The sequence below is a fragment of the Spermophilus citellus genome (genome assembly GCF_964194105.1).
Source record: "Spermophilus citellus genome assembly, chromosome: 11".
NCBI lineage: Eukaryota > Metazoa > Chordata > Mammalia > Rodentia > Sciuridae > Spermophilus > Spermophilus citellus.
The window spans coordinates 84,762,814-84,782,796 of record NC_138192.1 but is presented as its reverse complement, the minus strand read 5'-3'; the positions used below and the strand labels follow the sequence as shown (position 1 = coordinate 84,782,796).

The 19,983-nt window shown below is 35.2% G+C and overlaps 2 protein-coding genes across 3 annotated transcripts in view; one reads left to right on the top strand and one right to left on the bottom strand.

Moving 5' to 3' along the window:
* The window catches only part of PDE1A (phosphodiesterase 1A), a 287,285-nt gene extending 281,184 nt beyond the window's left edge, over nt 1-6,101 (top strand). Inside the window, exon 14 of the mRNA XM_081262263.1 lies at nt 5,786-6,101. Within this exon, the coding sequence (XP_081118389.1) occupies nt 5,786-5,949 (164 nt within the window). The 3' untranslated portion in view covers nt 5,950-6,101. The remainder of the gene's footprint in view (nt 1-5,785) is intronic.
* The window catches only part of PPP1R1C (protein phosphatase 1 regulatory inhibitor subunit 1C), a gene marked incomplete at its 5' end in the record, with an annotated part of 123,995 nt that overhangs the window by 11,904 nt on the left and 92,108 nt on the right, over nt 1-19,983 (bottom strand). The gene's annotated exons all lie outside the window — the stretch shown is intronic.

The following is a 19,983-nucleotide window of genomic DNA, read 5'->3' as shown; positions in this document are numbered from 1 at the left end:
GAAAGAACCTACTCAATCCCCACCACAACAAGGATTAAATTTTAACACTTAAATATTGGGGAACATTCATACCATAGCAAATATATTCCCAGAAGTGGGATTGCTAGGTCATATGATGCTTCTACTTTTATTTTTTTAGGAAACTTTATTCTGTTTTCCATAATGGCTATACCAATTTATGTACCTTCCAACAATGTACAAGATTTTCTTTCCTCCAGATTTGTGCCAACACTTGTTATTTCTTATTTATAAAAGCCATCATATCAGGTGTGAAGTAATATCCTATTATTGTTTTGATTTACATTTGTCTGATGATTAATGATATTGAGCATCTTTTCAAATATTGTTAGTCATTTATTTGTATGTCTTCTTTGAAAAATAAGTCCTTTAAATCAGGTTGTTTCTGTGCTTTTAATTTATATGTGTCCCTTATATATTTTGGATGCTAACCATTCATCAGGTGTAGAGTTACAAATGTTTCCTCCCATTCTAAAGGTTGCCAACTCATCTTGTTGGTTGCTCTCTTTGCTGTATGCATTTTTTTTAATCTGACATAGTCCCACTGGTTCGTGTGTACTTTTGTGGTTATACCCCCCAAAAATCATAACATGGGCCAATGTGAAGAAGAGTTTTCCCTGCTTTCTTTCAGAAAGTTTATGGTTTCAAGTCCTTAACCCATTTTTGAGGTAATTTCCTACATGGTACAAAATAAAGGTCCAATTTCACTCTTTTGTATGCTTTCTCATCATGATTTATTGAAGAGAGTATCCTTTCTCTATTGTGTGTTCTTGATTTCCTTGTCAATTGCTAGTTGACCACATAAGCATTAGTTTATTTCTAGGTTCTCTACCATGTTTCATTGGTCTATGTGTGTGTGTGTGTGTGTGTGTGTGTGTGTTTTCTGCCAGTAATATACTGTTTTGTTCACTGTAGCATTGTAATATATTTTGAAATCAGAATATATGATGACTCAAGCTTTATCACTGTGCTCAAGATTGCTTAAGCTATCTGAAAGTCTTTTGTGCATTCATACAAATTTTAGGATTTCTATTTCTGTAGATAATGTAAATGGAATTTTGATTAAAGATTGATTTAATCTGGGTGGGATGGAAATTTTAGCTATATTAATTCTTCCAATTCATGAATATAGGATATCTTTTCATTTATTTATCTTTCCTTTAACTTCTTTCATCAATGTTTTCCAGTTTTCAAAGTACAGATTTTATATGTCTTTGATTAAAAATCATTTCTAAATATTTTTATACTATTAAAAAATTGGATTTCTTAATTTCTTTAACAGATAGCATGTTGTTAGTGTATAGAAGCCCGAGTGATTTTTTTTTTTTTGGGGGGGGGATGTATCAGGGATTGAACTAAGGGGCACTTGACCACTGAGCCACATCCCCAGCCCTATTTTGTATTTTATTTAGAGACAGGGTCTCACTGAGTTGCTAATCACCTTGCTTTTGCTAAGGCTGCATTTCAACTTGCGATCTTCCTAGTTCTCCCTCCCAAGCTGCTGGGATTAAAGGCATGCACCACTGTGCCAAGCAAGCCCAAGTGACTTTTATATGTTGATTTTATATCTGGCAACTGTACTGGATTTGCTTATTAGTTGTAACTTTTTTTATTGGTGGAATCATTAGGATTTTCTACATACAAGATTATGTAATTTGCAGAGACAATTTAACTTCTTTCCAAGGTGAATGTATTTTATTACTTTTTCTTGACAAATTGCTCTAGCTAAGACTTCTGGTGCTATACTGAGTCGAAGTAATAACAATGAGCACCTTGATTCTGACTTATATTAGAGGAAAGGCTTTCAGCTTTTCACCATTGATTATGATGTTAGCTGTGGGCTTATCATACATGGCCTTTATTATGTTGAGATATATTTCTCCTATATTTAATTTGTTGAGAATTTTTTTCATGAAAGAATGTTGAATTTAGTCAGATTCTTTCTCTGCATTTATCAGGATGATTATATGAATTTTATCTTTCACTCTTCTAATGTGGTATATTACTTTCATTTATTTGCATAACGTTGAACCATCTTTGCATTGACAGGGTCTCACTTTATCATAATGTGTGATCCCTTTAATGTACTTATGAATTTGGTTTGCTACAGTATTTTATTGAGAAGTCTTTCTTCTATATTCATTAGGAACATTGGCTTATAGTTTTATTTTCTTGTATAATTTTATTATCTGGCTTTGATACGACATTAATGCTATTCTTTAAAAAAAAATAAGTTTTAAAATGTCTCCTCCTCCTTAAGTTTTTAGAAAAGCTTGAGAAAACTGGAAATCTTAAATTTGGGGTAGAATTTAGCAGGAAAGCCAACAAGTCTTGTGTTCTTCTTTGAAAGGATACTTATTTATTACTGACTTAATCTCTTTACTTGTTATTAATCTGGCAGATTTTCTATTTTTTCCATTCAGTCTTGGTACATTGTATGTTTCTAGGAAAATATCCAATTCTTTTAGATTATCTACTTTGTTGATATATCATTGCTCATAGTAGCCTAATTATTCTTAGGACTTCTGTGGAATTAGTGGTGATGTTTCCTCTTTCAGTTATGGGAGTCCTCTTTTTTTCTTGGTTAGTCTAGTTAAAGGCATGTCAATTTGCTTATCTTTTCAAAACAAATTCTTAACTCCGTTGATCTTGATTGTTGTCTATGTATTCTCTATTTCTGCTCCAATATTTATTTTTTTTCCTTCTACTAACTTTGGACTCAGTTTATTCTTATTTTTCTAGTTCCTTGAGCTGTAATGTTAGGCTGTCTATTTGAACTCTTTCTTTCTTATTAATGTAGGCTTATATTACTATAAACTTCCCTTGTAGAATTGCTTTTTTTTTCTTGGCTCATATGTGGTATTTGTCTCAAGATATTGTTTGCTTTTCACCCAGTTTCTTCTTTGATACATTGGATTTTCAGAAATGCAGCTTAGTTTCCACATATTTGTGAATTTCCCAAAATTCCTCTTGTTATTGATTTCGAGTTTCATACCACTGTGGCTGAGAAAGCCTCTTGATATTATTTTAATTTTAAATTTATTAGGAATTGCTTTGTGGCCCAACACACATTCTATCCTGAAGAAATTCTCTGTACACTTGAGAGTGCATTTACTGTCATTGGATGGGATGTTCTATATATGTTTTTTAGGTAAATTTTAACTACAATATTGTTCAACTTTACTTTCTCCTTATTGATTTCTGTCTGTATTATTTACGTATTATTTAACATGGAGTATGAAACTTCAGTATTACTATTGTTTACTGTTTGTTATGGTTAGATATGAGGTGTCCCCCCAAAAAGTATGTATGAGACAATGCAAGAAATTTCAGAGGTGAACTGATTGGATCAAGAGAAACTTAACCTAATCAGCACATTAATCCACTCACATGGATTAACTATAGGCAGATAGAGTATGGCTGGAGAAGGTACATTGGGGGCACGCCTTTGGGATTTATATTTTGTGATGGTGAGGACAGTGCGCATGCTCTCTCTTGCGCGCACGTGCTCTCTCTCTCTCTCTCTTTCTCTCTCTCCCTCCTTCCTTGTGTAATGCCTTTCCTTCACCCACTTTTTTTGCCATGATGTTCTGCTTCATGTTGGTTTCAGAGAATGGAGTTGGCCATCTATGGACTGAAACCTCTGAAACCATGAGCTCCCAAATAAACTTTTCCTCCTCTAACTCTTCTTGTCAGGTCTTTTGTTCACAGTAGTGAAAAAGATGATGAAAACAGTCTAGTTCTCCCTTCAGTTTGTTTAATATTCACTTTCTATATTTAAGAGTTCTAATGTTAGGGGCATACATACTTGTCAATTATTCTACCCTCTTAATGAATTGGCCCCTATCTTATATTAATCTTTTTTACTTGTGATTGATTTTTACTGAAATCAATAAAAGTCTGTGTTGTCTAATAGCATAGTCACTCTGCTATCCTTTTTGTTTGTTTTTGCATATAAATGAAATATCTTTTTCCATTCCTTTATGTTCAACCTATATTTGCTCTTATGGATAAAATGAGTTATTATAGGAAGTATATTGTTATATCCTGGTTTTTTTTGTTTGTTTGTTTGTTTGTTTTTATTCTGTTTTTGTTACTTTGTGTCTTTTGCTTGGAGAATTTAATCCATTTTCATTTAAATATTGATAGGTAAAAATTTACTATCCCCTATAGCCCAGAAAGTGACAATTTCCAATCATATATTATCTCTTCAAATTTTTTCACACCCAATGTATTCCTTGCCTTCTCCTCTTTGTTTCATCTTCCTCTTCCAATTTATGACTGAATTTTGAAGACTCCATATTAAAAATTATATCCCAAATCTAAAACTTTTTTTTCTCAGCTCTGGTACTCTCTGGCATTAGTGATGTAAACTGATACATCACTAATGTCCACCTGGAAGATGCCAATAGATTTCTAACTTGTCTCTCCAGTTTCTCTCCTTTCACTCATAATCAATTCCCCAAATGGAATTTTTTTAAAAAAGAAATTATAATACTCCACTAAGAAAAACCTTTTATGACCAGGCATGGTGATGCATGCCTGTAATACAGCAACTTAGGAGGCTGAGGCGGGAAGATCACAAGTTCCAGGTCAGCCTCAGCTATTTAGCGAGCCCCTAGGCAACTTAGTGAGATCATATCTCAAAATTAAAAGGGCTGGTGATGTAGCTCAGTGGTAAAGCACCCCTGGTTTAAATCCCTGGTGCCAAAAGAAAAGAAAAATAAAGCCCCCAAACCTTTGATATTGTTGCATAATCCTGAACATGAGATTCCAGCTCCTCTATCATAGGCTTAAAGATTCATCATGATTAGGTAAAGAATTATCTCCTTCCAGCACCCTCCTCACTTGCTCAGCCCCATAGATCTATCACACACAGCCCTTCTCCAGATTCAGAGTTTGTCCTCTGCTCTCTCCACTGGGTTCTTCTTCCTCTCATGAGTCCCTGTGGCTTGTTCCTTCACCTCATTCACACAGTCAGAATGGCATCCCCTGACCATGACATCCCAAACATGCCATGCTTCTTTCCCTTAATATCTGTTAATCTCTTTTTCCCCCTTCCCCTGGAGTAATTATCACTCCCTGATAGTATATTTATTTGTTTAGGGACTTGTAGTACATGTCTCCCACCACCAGAGCCAATATATTATTTTATTCAATGACTGATCAGAGGATCCTGCATCAATATTTGAATATCATAGAGACTCAATTCTATTTAATTGAGGAAATGACACTATTTAATTTTACTTTCATTAAAACTCCTGCTCTAGTATGAATAGTTTTCAACCTAGTGATTTTTTATTTTTTTTACAGATGAGAATTTCTGCCTAATTAATTTAGGTCTGTCTAAAAGTTAATTAATTCATCCATAATAAATATAGAAGGGTAGAGTGTTTTGATCTGGAGTTGGCTTGTTTACCCTCAGCTTCCTATACTACTATTTTAATTTACCAATCTAAACTGACTTTGATGTTACAATTCTACATAGTGGCAAGAAAGCTTTCAATAACTCTTTAAGAAGCCATTGAGAAAGGGTACATATAATGTTTGACTGATCACCCAACAGATAATTAATCCCATTGTGTATATGACATACACCCTTTAAGTGATGCAAATAGATTTTATTAACTGTTTTTGGTCATTTCTGTAATTCTTCTGTTGCCTGTAGTTTTCTACTACTGAAAACTGTGAATCTCGATGAATTAGTCTCAAAATCTGTTCAGTTCTCTCCATATCCTGAGGCTGTTTTCTTCTACTTTCTCTGCAGAAGGCCTTAGCTCAGTTAGTTTCTTGCTGACCACCAGGAAACTTCTGAATGACACCGTCCTGGCTTTCATCTGCTTGACCCATGGACATGTGGAGCACATTGTGAGGCTTGCAGCTGTTTGTCTGTGCCCTGGCTTTTGTGTAGGATTTACCATGTGCTCTTAAGCATGCTTGCTCACTGGTAATTCCACTCTCTGACCATCCCTTTGAATAATGGCAATGCACTGTATCACCACCCCAGGGCCTGCTGATCTACTTTCTTCTTTGATTTGCTGCCCTCCAGTTGGTCTGCTGTACTTGTCTCCAAGTGTACAATCACAGCCTCTCTTCTGTTTACATAGATCCTTAATGAGCTCTCCATGGATAAACTAATATCATTTCTTTATTTCTTATTATTTTTAAAAAAATTAAGAATATTTGATACAAAGGAGCAATTCATTGCTCAAATTTCCCAAGGAGTAGCAATTTTATATAGATTACATTAAGGAGGTAAAATATTACCATTTTTTACTACTATTATAATTTTCTGCTATTTTCACCTATTATATTCAATTGTAATAACTAGACAAAAAGTGTTTACTTATCTAGCTTAGTTTCTCAACACAAGTATCACTTACTTGGAAATTTTTTAAATAACAAAATCAGAACCATCCCCTCCCCTCAGACATTATAAATTAATTATTTTAAAATTATGACTTTTCAATTTCCAAATAATTCTCTTGAAAGGGAAAACTATCTTAATTTCATTGTATATTCATTGCATTAAACTTAGAAAAAAGTTACAGTCAATCATCTTTGTATTAGAGAACTTCTAAAGTATGATAAAAATAATATCATATGTTAAATATTTAAATATCCATGTTAAATTTAATTTAAACCCATAATTTGAGAGAAAGAATCCTCCTGAAGTATGCTTATGATTTATGATGACCTAGATGATTCTTAATCATTTCAATTTATTCCCCAAACTTACTATGCATCTAGATTATTTATAATTGTTTGCATTTTATTTTATTTCTTCCTCAAATAATAACAGGTACTCCGGGAAAAAATTGAATTGATAAGATAATCACATGGTTAGGGACAAAATGAAACTATTGAAGCTGAACAGCGTGTTATTTCTGATTTTGATATACTGACTACCACGAATCTCCCATTTACTAACACACACACACACACATACACACACACACACACACATACACAACAGAGCCTCTCACAGAAAATACCAGAATGGCCATTTGTCTAGGTACTGTTGTGCAAAAGTAGCTATGAATTAGACTTCTGATGTTATTCCAAAGTGATTTCACATACACAACAACAGATATGGTTATTAAGGATATATTAAATATGTCTCATAAAACCTCACACATATCTAATTGCTGGGCCATACTATGTAGATTGTACCATGAAAGTTCTTTTTTCAAAATAAATGTCATAATTATTAATAGTTCAACTATATCATATTTTGTTGTATTAATTTGTCAAATTATTCACAATTCCGTATGTTTTGTGATCCTGTTTTGGTTTTATTTTATTAATACAGGGAACCTCAAAACTAGATAGTGTCCAGAATCCCCATGTCCTATCTTGACCTCCAGAAAGTTTTCCAAAGAAAGGAAAGCTCCATGTATATCAACAGAAACAAAAGGAGCCCAGGCTGGGGTCCTGCCCTGTTCCCTCCTGTCTTCCCCACCCAGCCATTGGATAGAGAGATGCCTTCCTGTAAGTAGCAGTAGTGCCACAGGAAAGTACTTTTTCTCAGTCACCGAAGCATCACTTTTTTGTACTGAAAGAACTTTAGAAGGTAGTCCTGCATGTATAAAAAATCCAACTGCTTCCTGACACACGCACGCATACCACACATTGCAGATGTGAAAAGCAAAGCCTGTTTTCTAAAGAGATCCCCATTCAACTAGAACATGGGGTTTCTGGCTTTCATTCCACAGTCTGTGCATCATACCACACCAGGCACAGAAAGCAAATCCCAGCAGAGTCGTTTTTCCAACCACAGACTGGTTGCCTGATGCTGGTGCAAAGAAATCATCATTAAGAGGTAAACTGTGTTATGTGGTATGTGGAAGCTGAACTCTTTAGAAAGATACCCCAGTAGATATTTGGAAACATTGAAATGAACTGTTAGTGTAAAAATCTAGGCAAAATATGGATTCTGCTTCCATAAACTGGCCTAAAAACAAACACCATTGGTAATACTGCTTCTACGTATTCTCAGATGGAAACTCCTTACAAGTTATTTTGGAACACATTCCTTTTCTATAATTGCAGACTGCCTATCTGGAAATTTACCAATGGTACCACCAAAATATAATTTTAAATAAATAGAAATATGAAGATAAAATTCTAGATTTCTAACAAAGATTTATTTCTCAACAGACATTTCTCCAGCTGTTCCTTGTTTGTTCTTTTTAATGGATATCTGTTGTTCAGCCTGGTCAGCACCACCCTCCACCCGCCCCTTCTTATAAGAAATGTCTATCCTCCCCACTCTGCTTTCTCTAGGAACCACTATTCTCCCCACTACTAAGAAGGAAAGTAATCTGCATTGCCTGATTCTTATATTACCTTGCCTTCTGACCCTTGGGTTGATCATAACCTTCCCTCATGGTCTGGCTGATCCAAGTCATCAGGATGGTTTTGAATTGTAGGTGGCGTAAGATGTTAAACATGTTTGCTCTGGATGATTCTGTTTCCTAGTAAAGGAGACAGCTGGGCTGCACTGGGGAGGACAATGTTTACGGGCAAACATAGGACATGGGGGATGGGCAGACTTTGGTTTTCTATTTCCTAAGGCTAAGCTGCTTTCTTCCTCTCCTGGTAGTTTGTTTTGTTCTTAATACATGAAGTAACAAAGAAATCTTTCAACAAGTTTCCCTTTTGCCTAATTGTGTTTGATTTTTGACATGTGAAACCCAAAGAATTATGACTAGTCCATTCTCCTTGCCTTCAATCTTCGGAGATGGGAAGCAGGAAGTAAAACTGAAAGGCAGTTGGCCTATTCTTTATCTTCTGTACCTCCAACTTTGACTTAAACTTGTGATAAGCTGACAACCAAAGATGGGAAATGCTTCTTGTGTCTGGATGATCCTTCAAGTTACACCTAAAACTTAGATGTGTTACCAGAACTAAAGAACAGTAGAACACCCTTACCCTTGGGGTAATGTGTTCTAAGACCCTCACACCATGCCTGAACCCACGGATTGCATAATTGTGTGTGTGTGTGTGTGTGTGTGTATCTATCTATCTATCTATAATATTTTATCCTACAGTTATGTATCTATGAAGTGAGAGATTAACAATAACTGATACTAAAATAGATTATGAAAAGAAAACTCTGACAAGAGTTTTTTTAAATGTATGAATTGTTTGCTTTTGAAATTTTCCATTTAATATTATGAACCATGGTTGCCTCATCCAACTGAAACTCAGAACCACATATAATAGGAATTTCATGATAGAGAAAGCTTTAATATCTTTTTAAAAATGAGCAATTGTCTCCTTATGAGCAAGACCATTGTGAAACAATGAATATCATAGGCTTGCACGTCAGAGGTCAAAATCATCACAACTGATATTACGCTTTCCTGGTTACTGAGACAATGATTTTATTACTTCAAAGCTTTCAGCACTTACAACCAGCTATCATTGTGTCATTATAATTATCTCCATAGAATGTGGAGAAATCTATGTCATATGTTGACACACATGACATCATAAGACACTAAAAGTCATGGCCTAACGAACAAGAAAACAGCTGGGCACAGGGGCACAAGCCTGTAATCCCAGTGGCTTGGGAGGCTGAGGAAGGAGGATCATGAATTCAAAGCCAGCCTCAGCAACAGCAAGGAGCTAAGCAACTCAGTTAGACTCTGTCTGTAAATAAAATGAAAAATAGGGCTGGGGATGTAGATCAGTGGTTTAGTGCCCCTGAGTATTATTATTTATTTTTTTTGAAAAAAAAAAAAAAGCAGGAAGGAAAACATAGCAAAGAAAATTGTTTTTAACCCCTCCCCACCACCACCACTAAAATTTGTCCAAGGTTTCTCTTGTTCAAACTCAAGTACTTCAGTTTGGCTTTGAAAATACAAGGGACTGGGCACTATAATTCTTTAACCCTTAACACCATATTTGTTCTTGTTGTTCATCTATATTTTCCCACTCACCTATATTATCCTTGCATTATGATCACAGTCAAGTCTAGGTTAAAATTAGTTTAGTTTAAGCATGGTTTACCTCTAGTCTTTTCATAGGATAGCTACCCTGTATTTAAGTTTGGGGAGGTTATTTGGGGAATTTCATCTTTTCCCTTTTCACTGACATTTTATATTATCAATATTTATGAGCCAACTTAAAGTGGGGTCCCCTTCTACTACTGCTATTCATTTCTTAATCCTAGACCTATCATCCTGCTTATTAATAGTAACACCTTATATTATTATATCATTTTTTCAATTTTCCAAGGCAAAAAATATAAAATCATTGAATCCATAATATGACACTGCAGCCTAGAAAGGCAGCTGCTATTTATTCTCCTATTTCCCAACTGGAGATACTGCGGCTGTCAATGATTAAATGAGTTGTCAACATCAGAACTAGCACTAGAACCCTGACTTCTTGAGTTCTAGTCTAGTTCTTTTCCTAGGAAGCCTTCCAATTTCTCCTCCCCTTTGGACCAGGATCTCATTCTCCTCATCCAAAGTATTTTTAATTGGTGAGCTTCTCCATCCACTTGCAATACAACATGATGAACATTTTGACAATTTTTCCACTGAGGAATACAGATGGCTTTCCCAAACGTCAGAAGAAAAGTTCCAGTAAAGGCAATGTTAGTCCAGTCCCGTGTTAGGAGAGACCATGACAAGCAGAGATGAATCAAGACACTAGTACTTTGTACTGCCCACTAAAGGATAATATTTAGAGGGCCCTTGTTCTCTATTTTTAGGACTGTTGTTACTCAGGAATATGGCATTTGACCATACTAATTTAAAGTATTCAAAAGTACTTTTCCCTCAAATTATGGAAATGTCCCAGGAGTTCCAGCATCTCCTAAATGACTTCCTGCCCCAAACTTATTACAAAATTGCAAATACTCTTAGTCCTATTTTTTTCTAGAAAATATAATCACCAAAAGAATGTAGGGAGACAGATTACATCTGTTGAAGAAGTTGATTACTAGAATCATTTTTTTTCCAACAAAATTATTTTAGGGAGCTTACTGTGATATTCCAGTTATTATTAGACTTTTGTTTTTAAGTTAGTATTTCTTATGCAAATAACTGTAGATGAGTTGTATTGGGGCAAAAATAGCTTGTACCTTTTTATTATATACAAAACATTAAAAAGCCACATCCCATTATATTTGAAAAAAAATCCAAGGTTAATAAGCATTTTTCCCATTTTTATTACTCAAGAAATCTTCAAATTGAGAAGAGGTTGTATCCCAAAAACTTGTGTGATATTTGGTACTAAATCTACATTTCTGTTAGTACAGATGTCAAAATGTGGGGATTTTGTTCACTTTTCCTAGACTACTAATACACAAATGCTCTGGAAGGAAAGACCTACATTTCATGGTCTGATAGAGTGGAGGTTGGGGCTCTGGTGTCTTTCCTGTCAAGAGGCATCTCTGATTCGGGGAAAATGATAAGGTTATCATGCTTATGAAAGAAAAAAATGTTCTTTGCTTTAGGAAAAGAGGAAGGAAAGAATCAGCAGAATTTGAGCAATGTCTGAAGGAGGGAAAAGGAAAGAGAGAATATCATTTGATCACATGAAAGATAAAAAAGAAATGAAAGAATAGAGGTGTCTCATGGGGAGTTTAAGAAAGTTTGTCCTGGAGTATTTTCAGTTTATCTTGCAAAATTTTCAGTAAATTCTACATTGTGTATGCACATTTCTGTAAATAATTTATTCAGAAAGCAAGAAGAAAAAAAAAAAAGGAAGGAGCAAAATCTGAGCCCCATGATAGTTGTTCAGGGAAAATTACACTGCTTATTAACATATTAAGATCCAGAAATGAAGAACCAAGAGATCTATCTCAAGCCAAATCAAGACTGGCCTTGCTTCTGCGACCAAACATATTTAAAATTACAATGGGAGGTGTCAGAAACATTTTTCTGAAACCTCACTGGTTCCACAAAAATAATATAAGAGTCAACCAGGCCCTCCCCAAGACCTAGTACAAATTATCTTCTTATTTTTATGTAAATTCTCTTAGAACTGGTACATATGGGAGGGGGAAGTCTCCTTTTACTTTTTAGACCTATGAACATTTTCCAATGGCTATGCTTTCTATAATTTAGTTGAAAGCACATTAGAATGGAGAATATATGTCTGAGAATAACAGGTTCAGGAGTGAGTGAACACCCTAGGGGTGATTGGCTAATATTTTGCTAATTGGGACTAATATCTCAATGATAGTTAGCATTTGAAGGACTCTAATGGAAAACTTATTTCAGGAAAGAACTATCTGTAACTCTAGTCATTACCAGAAGGTTTATTAATTAAGTAAAACGTTCTAGAAATAATTATTTTGAGAAATGACTAGTGTTTAAGATGTCTATTAGCTAGATATACTAAATGAGCACCCTTACCTTTACATAAATAGGATTTAAAAATTTAGTATTGGCATTTCTTTTTCAGAATGGAACCCAGTCCTAGGATTCCAATCTATTTGGTGAGCAATCTTTGTTACTATGAAATTGTCGCCTTTTCCTTAAATAAGCTTTTTCATAGGAGCTGATTTTTAGAGAACTTGAAATGACAGGAATCCGAGACATATTGAAATTTCTGAATAATTGTATGATTTTCATAGAAGGAACGAACTTTTATGATTCACAATATCTGAACTGTGGAAACAACCTAGATGCCCTTCAGTAGACAAATGGATAAAAAAAAATGTGATATATTTATATATACATACATACACACAATGGAATATTACTCAGCAATAAAGAGAATAAAATCATGGCATTTGCAGGTAAATGGGTGGAGTTAGAGAAGATAATGCTAAGTCAAGTTAGTCAATCCCCCAAAAAGCAAATGCCAAATGTTTTCTCTGATATAAGGAGGCTGATTCATAGTGGAATAGGGAGGGGGAGCATGGGAGGATTAGAGGAACTCTAGATAGGGCAGAGGGGTGGGAGGGGAAGGAAGGAGGCAGGGGGTTAGAAATGATGGTGGAATGTGATGAACATCATTATCCAAAGTAATGGATACGAATTGGTGTGAATTTACTTTAATGCAACCAGAGATATGAAAAAGTGTGCTCTATATGTGTAATATGCATTGTAATACATTCTGCTGTCGTATATAAAAAATCAATAAAAAAGAAAAGGAGCTAACTTTCACAAATGTTTGCATGTGTAGCAAAATTAGGACAGGAATCAGGGTTTCCTTCATTCTTACTACTGGAAGATAACAAAGGAGCCAGATGTGTTAATCACCTGGAAGACAGGGGTACCAGCAAAGAGAACTGAAAATATAAAGGCTAGATGTAGCTTGACTTATTATTAAAGAAAAAGAAGAGGGCCATTGAAGGCAAGAAATAGGAGTTCATTGAAAGCCCAGTGTAGAAATGTTAAGGGAGGTCAATTTACCTAGAGGTAGGTCATAAGACCTTCATTCTAGACAGTTATTGTCCCATACCAGAGCCAAAAAGGACTGAACAAATAAGTCTTGCTCTGTTCCCTTCAGCTTCTTACTGTTAGATCACACCAACAACTAAATAGCTAAAGAAGCCAGGCATGTAATACACGTAATACAGTGCACGTAATACAGTGGATGAAGCAGCCATACTGTGAAAAGCACTAGCTTGAGCTCAGTCATTCATGGGAACTGACAGCAGACTTAAGGTATATGGGTACAATAGTGAATGGTGGGAACTCTGCAGGTGAACATCATGTGCTTTAACTTGTGTGCTTATGGACTGGGATGGTGGCAGGGGTACAGCCTCAACTTAAATCCAGATGATTATTGTCATGCAGAGATGTGAGTCAGGTGTTGCCACAAGTGTCACATCTTCTTACTTTCCAAGTCAAGAGTGAAATTTTGTGTTAAACCTAATGTTTGATGATGAGAACTAATTAAAAAAATACTATATGGGAGAAAGAAATCATGTCCCTTCCTAAGTAAGGTCATTCTATGAATGATCTCTGATCTACATACTGAATATTTAACTTTCAGTTATCATTTACTCTCTCCTTCTTGCAGCTTTGAATACTTTTATTTTACTGGTTTAAAAATAAATCAAGAATTTCAGCAGGCTAGGGATGTAGCTCAATAGGAGAACATTTTCCAAGTATTCATGAGGCCCTGGGTTCAATCCCCAATACTGCAGAAGCACCTTCTAAATCAATCACAGAATTTTGGTTTTCATTCTACAGTCTAACATCTTTTTATTCAACAAATATTTATTGAGTGCTACAATGTTCTAGGTGCTTGAGACTTTGGAACAAAAAGATAATGCTCTTGTCCCCTCTAAACTTCTTAATGTCCCTGAAGGACACATATATATAAGGGGTAAGTGGAAATCCTGGAAAATAAGAAGATCCTGAAGGAGATTCAGAGTGGAAAGGTAAGAGAGAGAAAGAAAAAAAAATGTAATAACTGCACAAGTTATGTGATATTCCAGAATATAATAAATGCAATAGAAAAAAAAATTGAGTAGGGTAAGAAGCAACTGGGAGTGCTGATAGTCATAAGGAGGATTTCCACACATGACCCCAACTCTAATCTCAGCAATCTGGCTTCCTTCTACCTAGAATGCCATTCTATTCTAGCCTGTCTACTTTCTCCTTTCTCTCTGGCTATAAAACATTCACAAGAGGTTCTATAGAAAAAAACAAGCAACTAAACAAAAACTTCCTTTGACTCCATGAATTCCTCTGGCTACTATGTTTATCCTTGAAAAGAGCTGTCTTTTTAGGTGATGACACTCTCTCATCTCCTCTCACTCATCCACCCGCTCCAGTGTGTGATCCCCACCGCTAATCCTCCTTACTGAACTTTTTATAGTTGGCCTTTGATTTTCTTAATCCAACCCGTGTTTCTTCGTTTTAGTTTTCTTTCCTCAAACCTCAGTCTTTGCCGCTGTTAAATATCCACTCTAGCTTGAAGCCACAAAGTCCCTTGGCTTCTGGTGGTTCCCAACTGTATTTGATTACCATTCTCATTCACCTTTGTGTTCTGTTTTTCTGCTTTACCTATTTAACCCTCAAATATAAGAATTTTGCTTAGTGCCTTGCCTTTGCTGAGGCTGGCTTTGAACTCGCGATTCTCCTGTCTCAGCCTCCTAAACTGCTGGGATTACAGGCATGCACCACCACACCCAGCTATTCTCTTCTAATCCTGATCCTGGTTAAGTGTTCTCAGTGTTTCTGGGGAAGGAAGTAGAATTTTGAAGAACTTCTGTTCCCTGGGGAAGCAGGATATCTAATTATATTTTCAAATGTTAAAGTTGTTATTTTTAAAACTGGTTTATATTTCCACTGTGAAGACTGTGCATGTCTGAATGCAGAATTTGTGTTTTTAAGATTTTAGTTTGAAACTTTAGATGTTTTGGGAAACTTGCTAGTTACCATCTGAAAGCATTTGACTTTCAAAACCTGGCATACTCTCTCATTTTGTTCTTAGGGAAATTAAGATTTTACTGTCATTGCTGGAAGATGGTAACTGGAATGTTTTATTTATTCGTCCTAGACTAACTTTTCAAATAAGATTCAGCTTAAGTATTAAGCATAGTATTTAAGGAAACAGAGCTTATCTAGTCTCCAGAGGTTTCAGATGTTCTGCTCAGAAGGTTACAGCAGAAAGAAATACTCATCTGGTTTTCATCTGTTATAAATAGAAAATGTCACCCAATTTACTACTTGTTTTAAGATTGGAAAACATTCTTTACCAATTAACTCCTCACAGCATACTCAACTATAGAGATATGTCTCTACCTCATGCATGCACACACGTATAATTTACAGTTCAAGAGAGTTGTGGAACAGTAATTTGACATAATATTAGGTGGCAAAATGAATTTTGGCTTTGGTTCCAAACTTCTAACTAATCAGAATTGGCATTCATTTTTATACAAAGTATTTTTATAGGATAGGTTTGTTAAGTCTCCATAGATAAGAATGTCCAAATTAAATATACAATATATAGACTGAGGAAAATTTCTTCATAAGAGACACTTTTATGTAGGAAATGTTTTGCCTTTGGTTAACCTTTTGGATGAAAACCAATTTAAATAATAATTCATAAATAAGTGAACATAAAAACAATACTATATGCATGTAAAATGGAATATATTGAAATAAACATAAACCGATTAAAAAGATTTGACTATTTATTGGAAGATAATGCTTGGTACAGTGTAAAACTAAGAAGTTTATTTATCTAGAGAATAAAACCATTATACTTAACTTTCAGAGACTGATATGTATTATTATTCATTCTATTAATAGCATCGTATATGAATAAGACAGAGCACTACTGGTCTAATTAAGAATTTAGTGATGATTAGCTGAACATGATGGTACACACATGTATTCCAGCAACTAAGTAGGCTGAGACAGGAGGATTGCAAGTTTGAGGTCAGCAACTCAGTGAGACTCTCTCTCCAAATTTAAATAAATGAATAAATAAGGGCTGAGGATGTAGCTTAGTGGTAAAGCACTGCTAGGTTCAATCCCTAGTGTCACAAAATAAATAAATTAAATTAAATTAAAAAATATATAGTGATGATTATTGTAAATTAAAAAAATTGTCCTGCTATTATCTACCATGTTGTTCTTTGAGTATTTCTGTAAGCTTAAGTAATACTTGATTAGTGCAGTGTAATTAAAATGAGACTTTAACTATAAAAATATCTTTATTTGCTTGCATTTGTAAAAATGAGACAAGGCTAATTATGAAACAAAATATACAGCCACAAATAATTTTGATTATTAAAGAAATGCTTGAAGCAATTACCTCAAAGTTAGCCAAATTTAAAAATTTCCTGGAAAAAGACTAGCTTCTCCTTTTTGGAAATACATCTAGCAAAGTATGATCTTGCTTGGAACAATTTGAAATACCAAGTGAATTGTGGTAGTTGAGACAGTTAAGACCACAACTAAGAATTAATTTCTTCCTCTTACCATCCTTTCCAAGCTACTGCTGCCCAGGGTGGTCTGTAACGATTTTGCTTTCTAGCTACCACAACTTCAAACCAGAATTTACTACTGATAGTACTTTCAGTGGCAGTATTTAGTTGTTCTTGGGTTGAGATAATCCAAACAGCTGGGATCTATTTCAGAAATGTCTGGCTCCAGCTGGACATGCCTTTTAAGAAATTCTTTTTCAGAGCTGGATATTTCACTGTAATCATAGAATTTAGTTTATAAAACCAAAACATAAATGGTGGTCCTTCACAGGGTCAGTTTGACCTGGTGGTCTAGATAAAAGAAAATCTATCTGCTTTTTCATTGTTCTTCTCCAAAATGAGATTGTTTTCTTCTATTAAGAAGGCCTAGAGATCTAGTTCCTATTGGGATTTTGTAGTGTAAGTGAATTTGAATAAGAAATATGTCTACCAAGGAATGATTGTGAATTATTTAGGCCGAGCATGTTTATAGCATGCTTGCTACTTGTAACCCTATTAGCAAATTTGTTTGTCTTTGTCTTGATTACATTAAACCAAAACACACATGTCTAAAGAATGCATTACTAAGAAACGGAGAAAAAGAGATAGTCAATGCAAAAGAAATCAAGTGATAAGAAAATGGCCAACTCCCAAGTCAGCTTTGAATAATTGCAGATCTCTGTGTATTTATGAAAGTCACAGAATCACATTCCTTGGCTAGAGCCTCACTTTGTGTCCCCAACACTTTGATTGCTATCTATGAACTTCAATGACCAAGCAGACAAATACACCATAGGAGGCCTCCCCAAGTTTCTGTGAGGCTGCTGTGGACAAGCATCAACACCTCTCCTCCAGAATTCATGAGTGTGCTTCCCAGTTTAGGTTTTGTTTAATGTCATGAGACCCAACAGTGAACTAGAAGATTTCCACAGCAAGGTTCCAAGAACATGTTCTAAATAACTGTTTTTAATAGCTAAAAACATGAGGGTCGACTTTCAACAGTAAAATCCTTAAGTAGGAAATTGGGAAATTTTTATAAAACTATCTTTACTCTTTACTAGCCATTCACAGAAAAGGTTCCAGTCAGTTGCCCAGGAGATCCACCTATAATGCTTTACATCAACCATACAATGCCTATCTGCAATTAGGCAATGTGCATGTAGGTTTTGATTTTACAAAATAAAATTTTAGTTGAAAAAATTCACAAAGTTAAAAGATAATTACTGAGAGCTACCAAAAATAGTCTATTACTGTGAAGGACACCAACAAGAGATTACTCTGCAACCTGAGTGTCGGGTCAGCATTTGAACCAGTCATTTTAGTAGCATCTCCTGTAACACTGGAGGATAACCATTACTCCATTCCCTAACCTATGGTTATACCCTGTAAGGGCACGGCAAATATTACTTTTGGGAGTTTATAAAGATTCATAAGGATAAATTTTTGAGCACCAAAGAGAAATATCTAATTTGTAAACTATGGACTTCTGACCAAAGGTTGTGCCAAGACTGATAAACCCACTCCTCACTCTTACTTATTCAGCACCCACTAAGTGCTAAACAGGATGTTAGAATCTGGAGATCCCAAAATGGCCAAAATAGAAATGCTTACTGCTTCATGGAGCTTAAAGTTAGAGTTCATTTTTCATTCAACGAATATTTTTGAGGACCCACTAGGTGTCCAGCATTCTTCTGGGTAACAAGATATGCAAGGAAACAAAAAAAGACAAAAATTCCTGACTATATGAAGTTGATTTTTATTAAGAAAATTCAGATAATAAACAAGTAACATGATCAATAAGTAAATGACAAAATATGCTAGAAAGAATAAAGCATCGTGGGAAAATATGGAGCAAACAAAGGAGACTTAGCATTTTAGTTGAAGTCAGGTTGGCCATGAAAGTTTCATCAAAAAGGGAATGCATTTGAGAAAAGCCTGCAAGAAATAGGAGGTTGGCGGAGCAAGAATACACTGGGAGAAGAAAGTACTAGTCAGAGGGAACAGAGAATAAAAGGCTCCAAGGCAAGAAAGACTGTGACTGGCTGTCTTAAAGAACAGCAAAGAAGCCACTGGGCTTCAAGCAGAAAGTGGGCTAGTGGGAGAATAGTGGATAAAGAGGACAGAGAGGTCATGGTAACAGCTCCAAGTCCTAGGCCTTATAGGCCTTACAGAAGTGCACACTGCAAATCTGTTGCAGCAATCCAATGAAAAATATTGACAGCTCAAATAGGAGCAGTAACATGTAAAATAGGGGTTTTGCGAAGTGGTTACATATCTTTTGAGGGGAGAGCCAATGGACTCCCTGATTGATGAGATATTAAAGTAAAAGAGTCTTTAGGAAAACTACAGTTTTTGGTCTGAGTAACCAGAATGATGGAGATGTCATTAACTGAGAGAAGATTTCAGGATAATATATATTTTTTTCTTTTATAGTGAAGGAGTTGGCAGAGGGCAGAAAAGGTCAGGGTTTCCAAGAACATGCTAAGTCTTAGATGTCTGTTAGATATCCAAATGAATATCTCTTGGAACCCCAAAGTAGCTTTATATGTGAATCTGGTATTTCAGAGAGATGAATTTGGAAATCATTTTTACATAAAGGTCTTTGGAAACACTAGACTGGATGAGATTACTAAGGGGATGGACATAGATTGAGATGGAGACCCAGACTAATCCCTGGGTCACAACAACCTTAAGAGTTCATGAGATAAGGGAAGAAAAAGAAAAGAGAAAGAGAGAAAGAAAGAAATTAAGAAGCAATAACCAGGCAAGTGTAGAGGAAAACCATACATGTATGGTGTCTAGAAGCCGAGGAAAGGACATCTTTCATGAAAGAGGAAGTGATAAGGGGAGTCCATCCTGTCAAATAAGATGACAACTGAAAATTCACCACAAAATTTAGCATAGGAAGGAAAAGATCAGAAAATCATTAACAATGTGATTAAAGATGCACAAGACCTTTCTAATAGAGCTTCTCAGTGATATGCAGTAGTTGATCACCTACTAGTGATAACATTTCTCTAATTCTACAAATATTAACTTGGGCAGCATTCACCATTTCTCTCTTT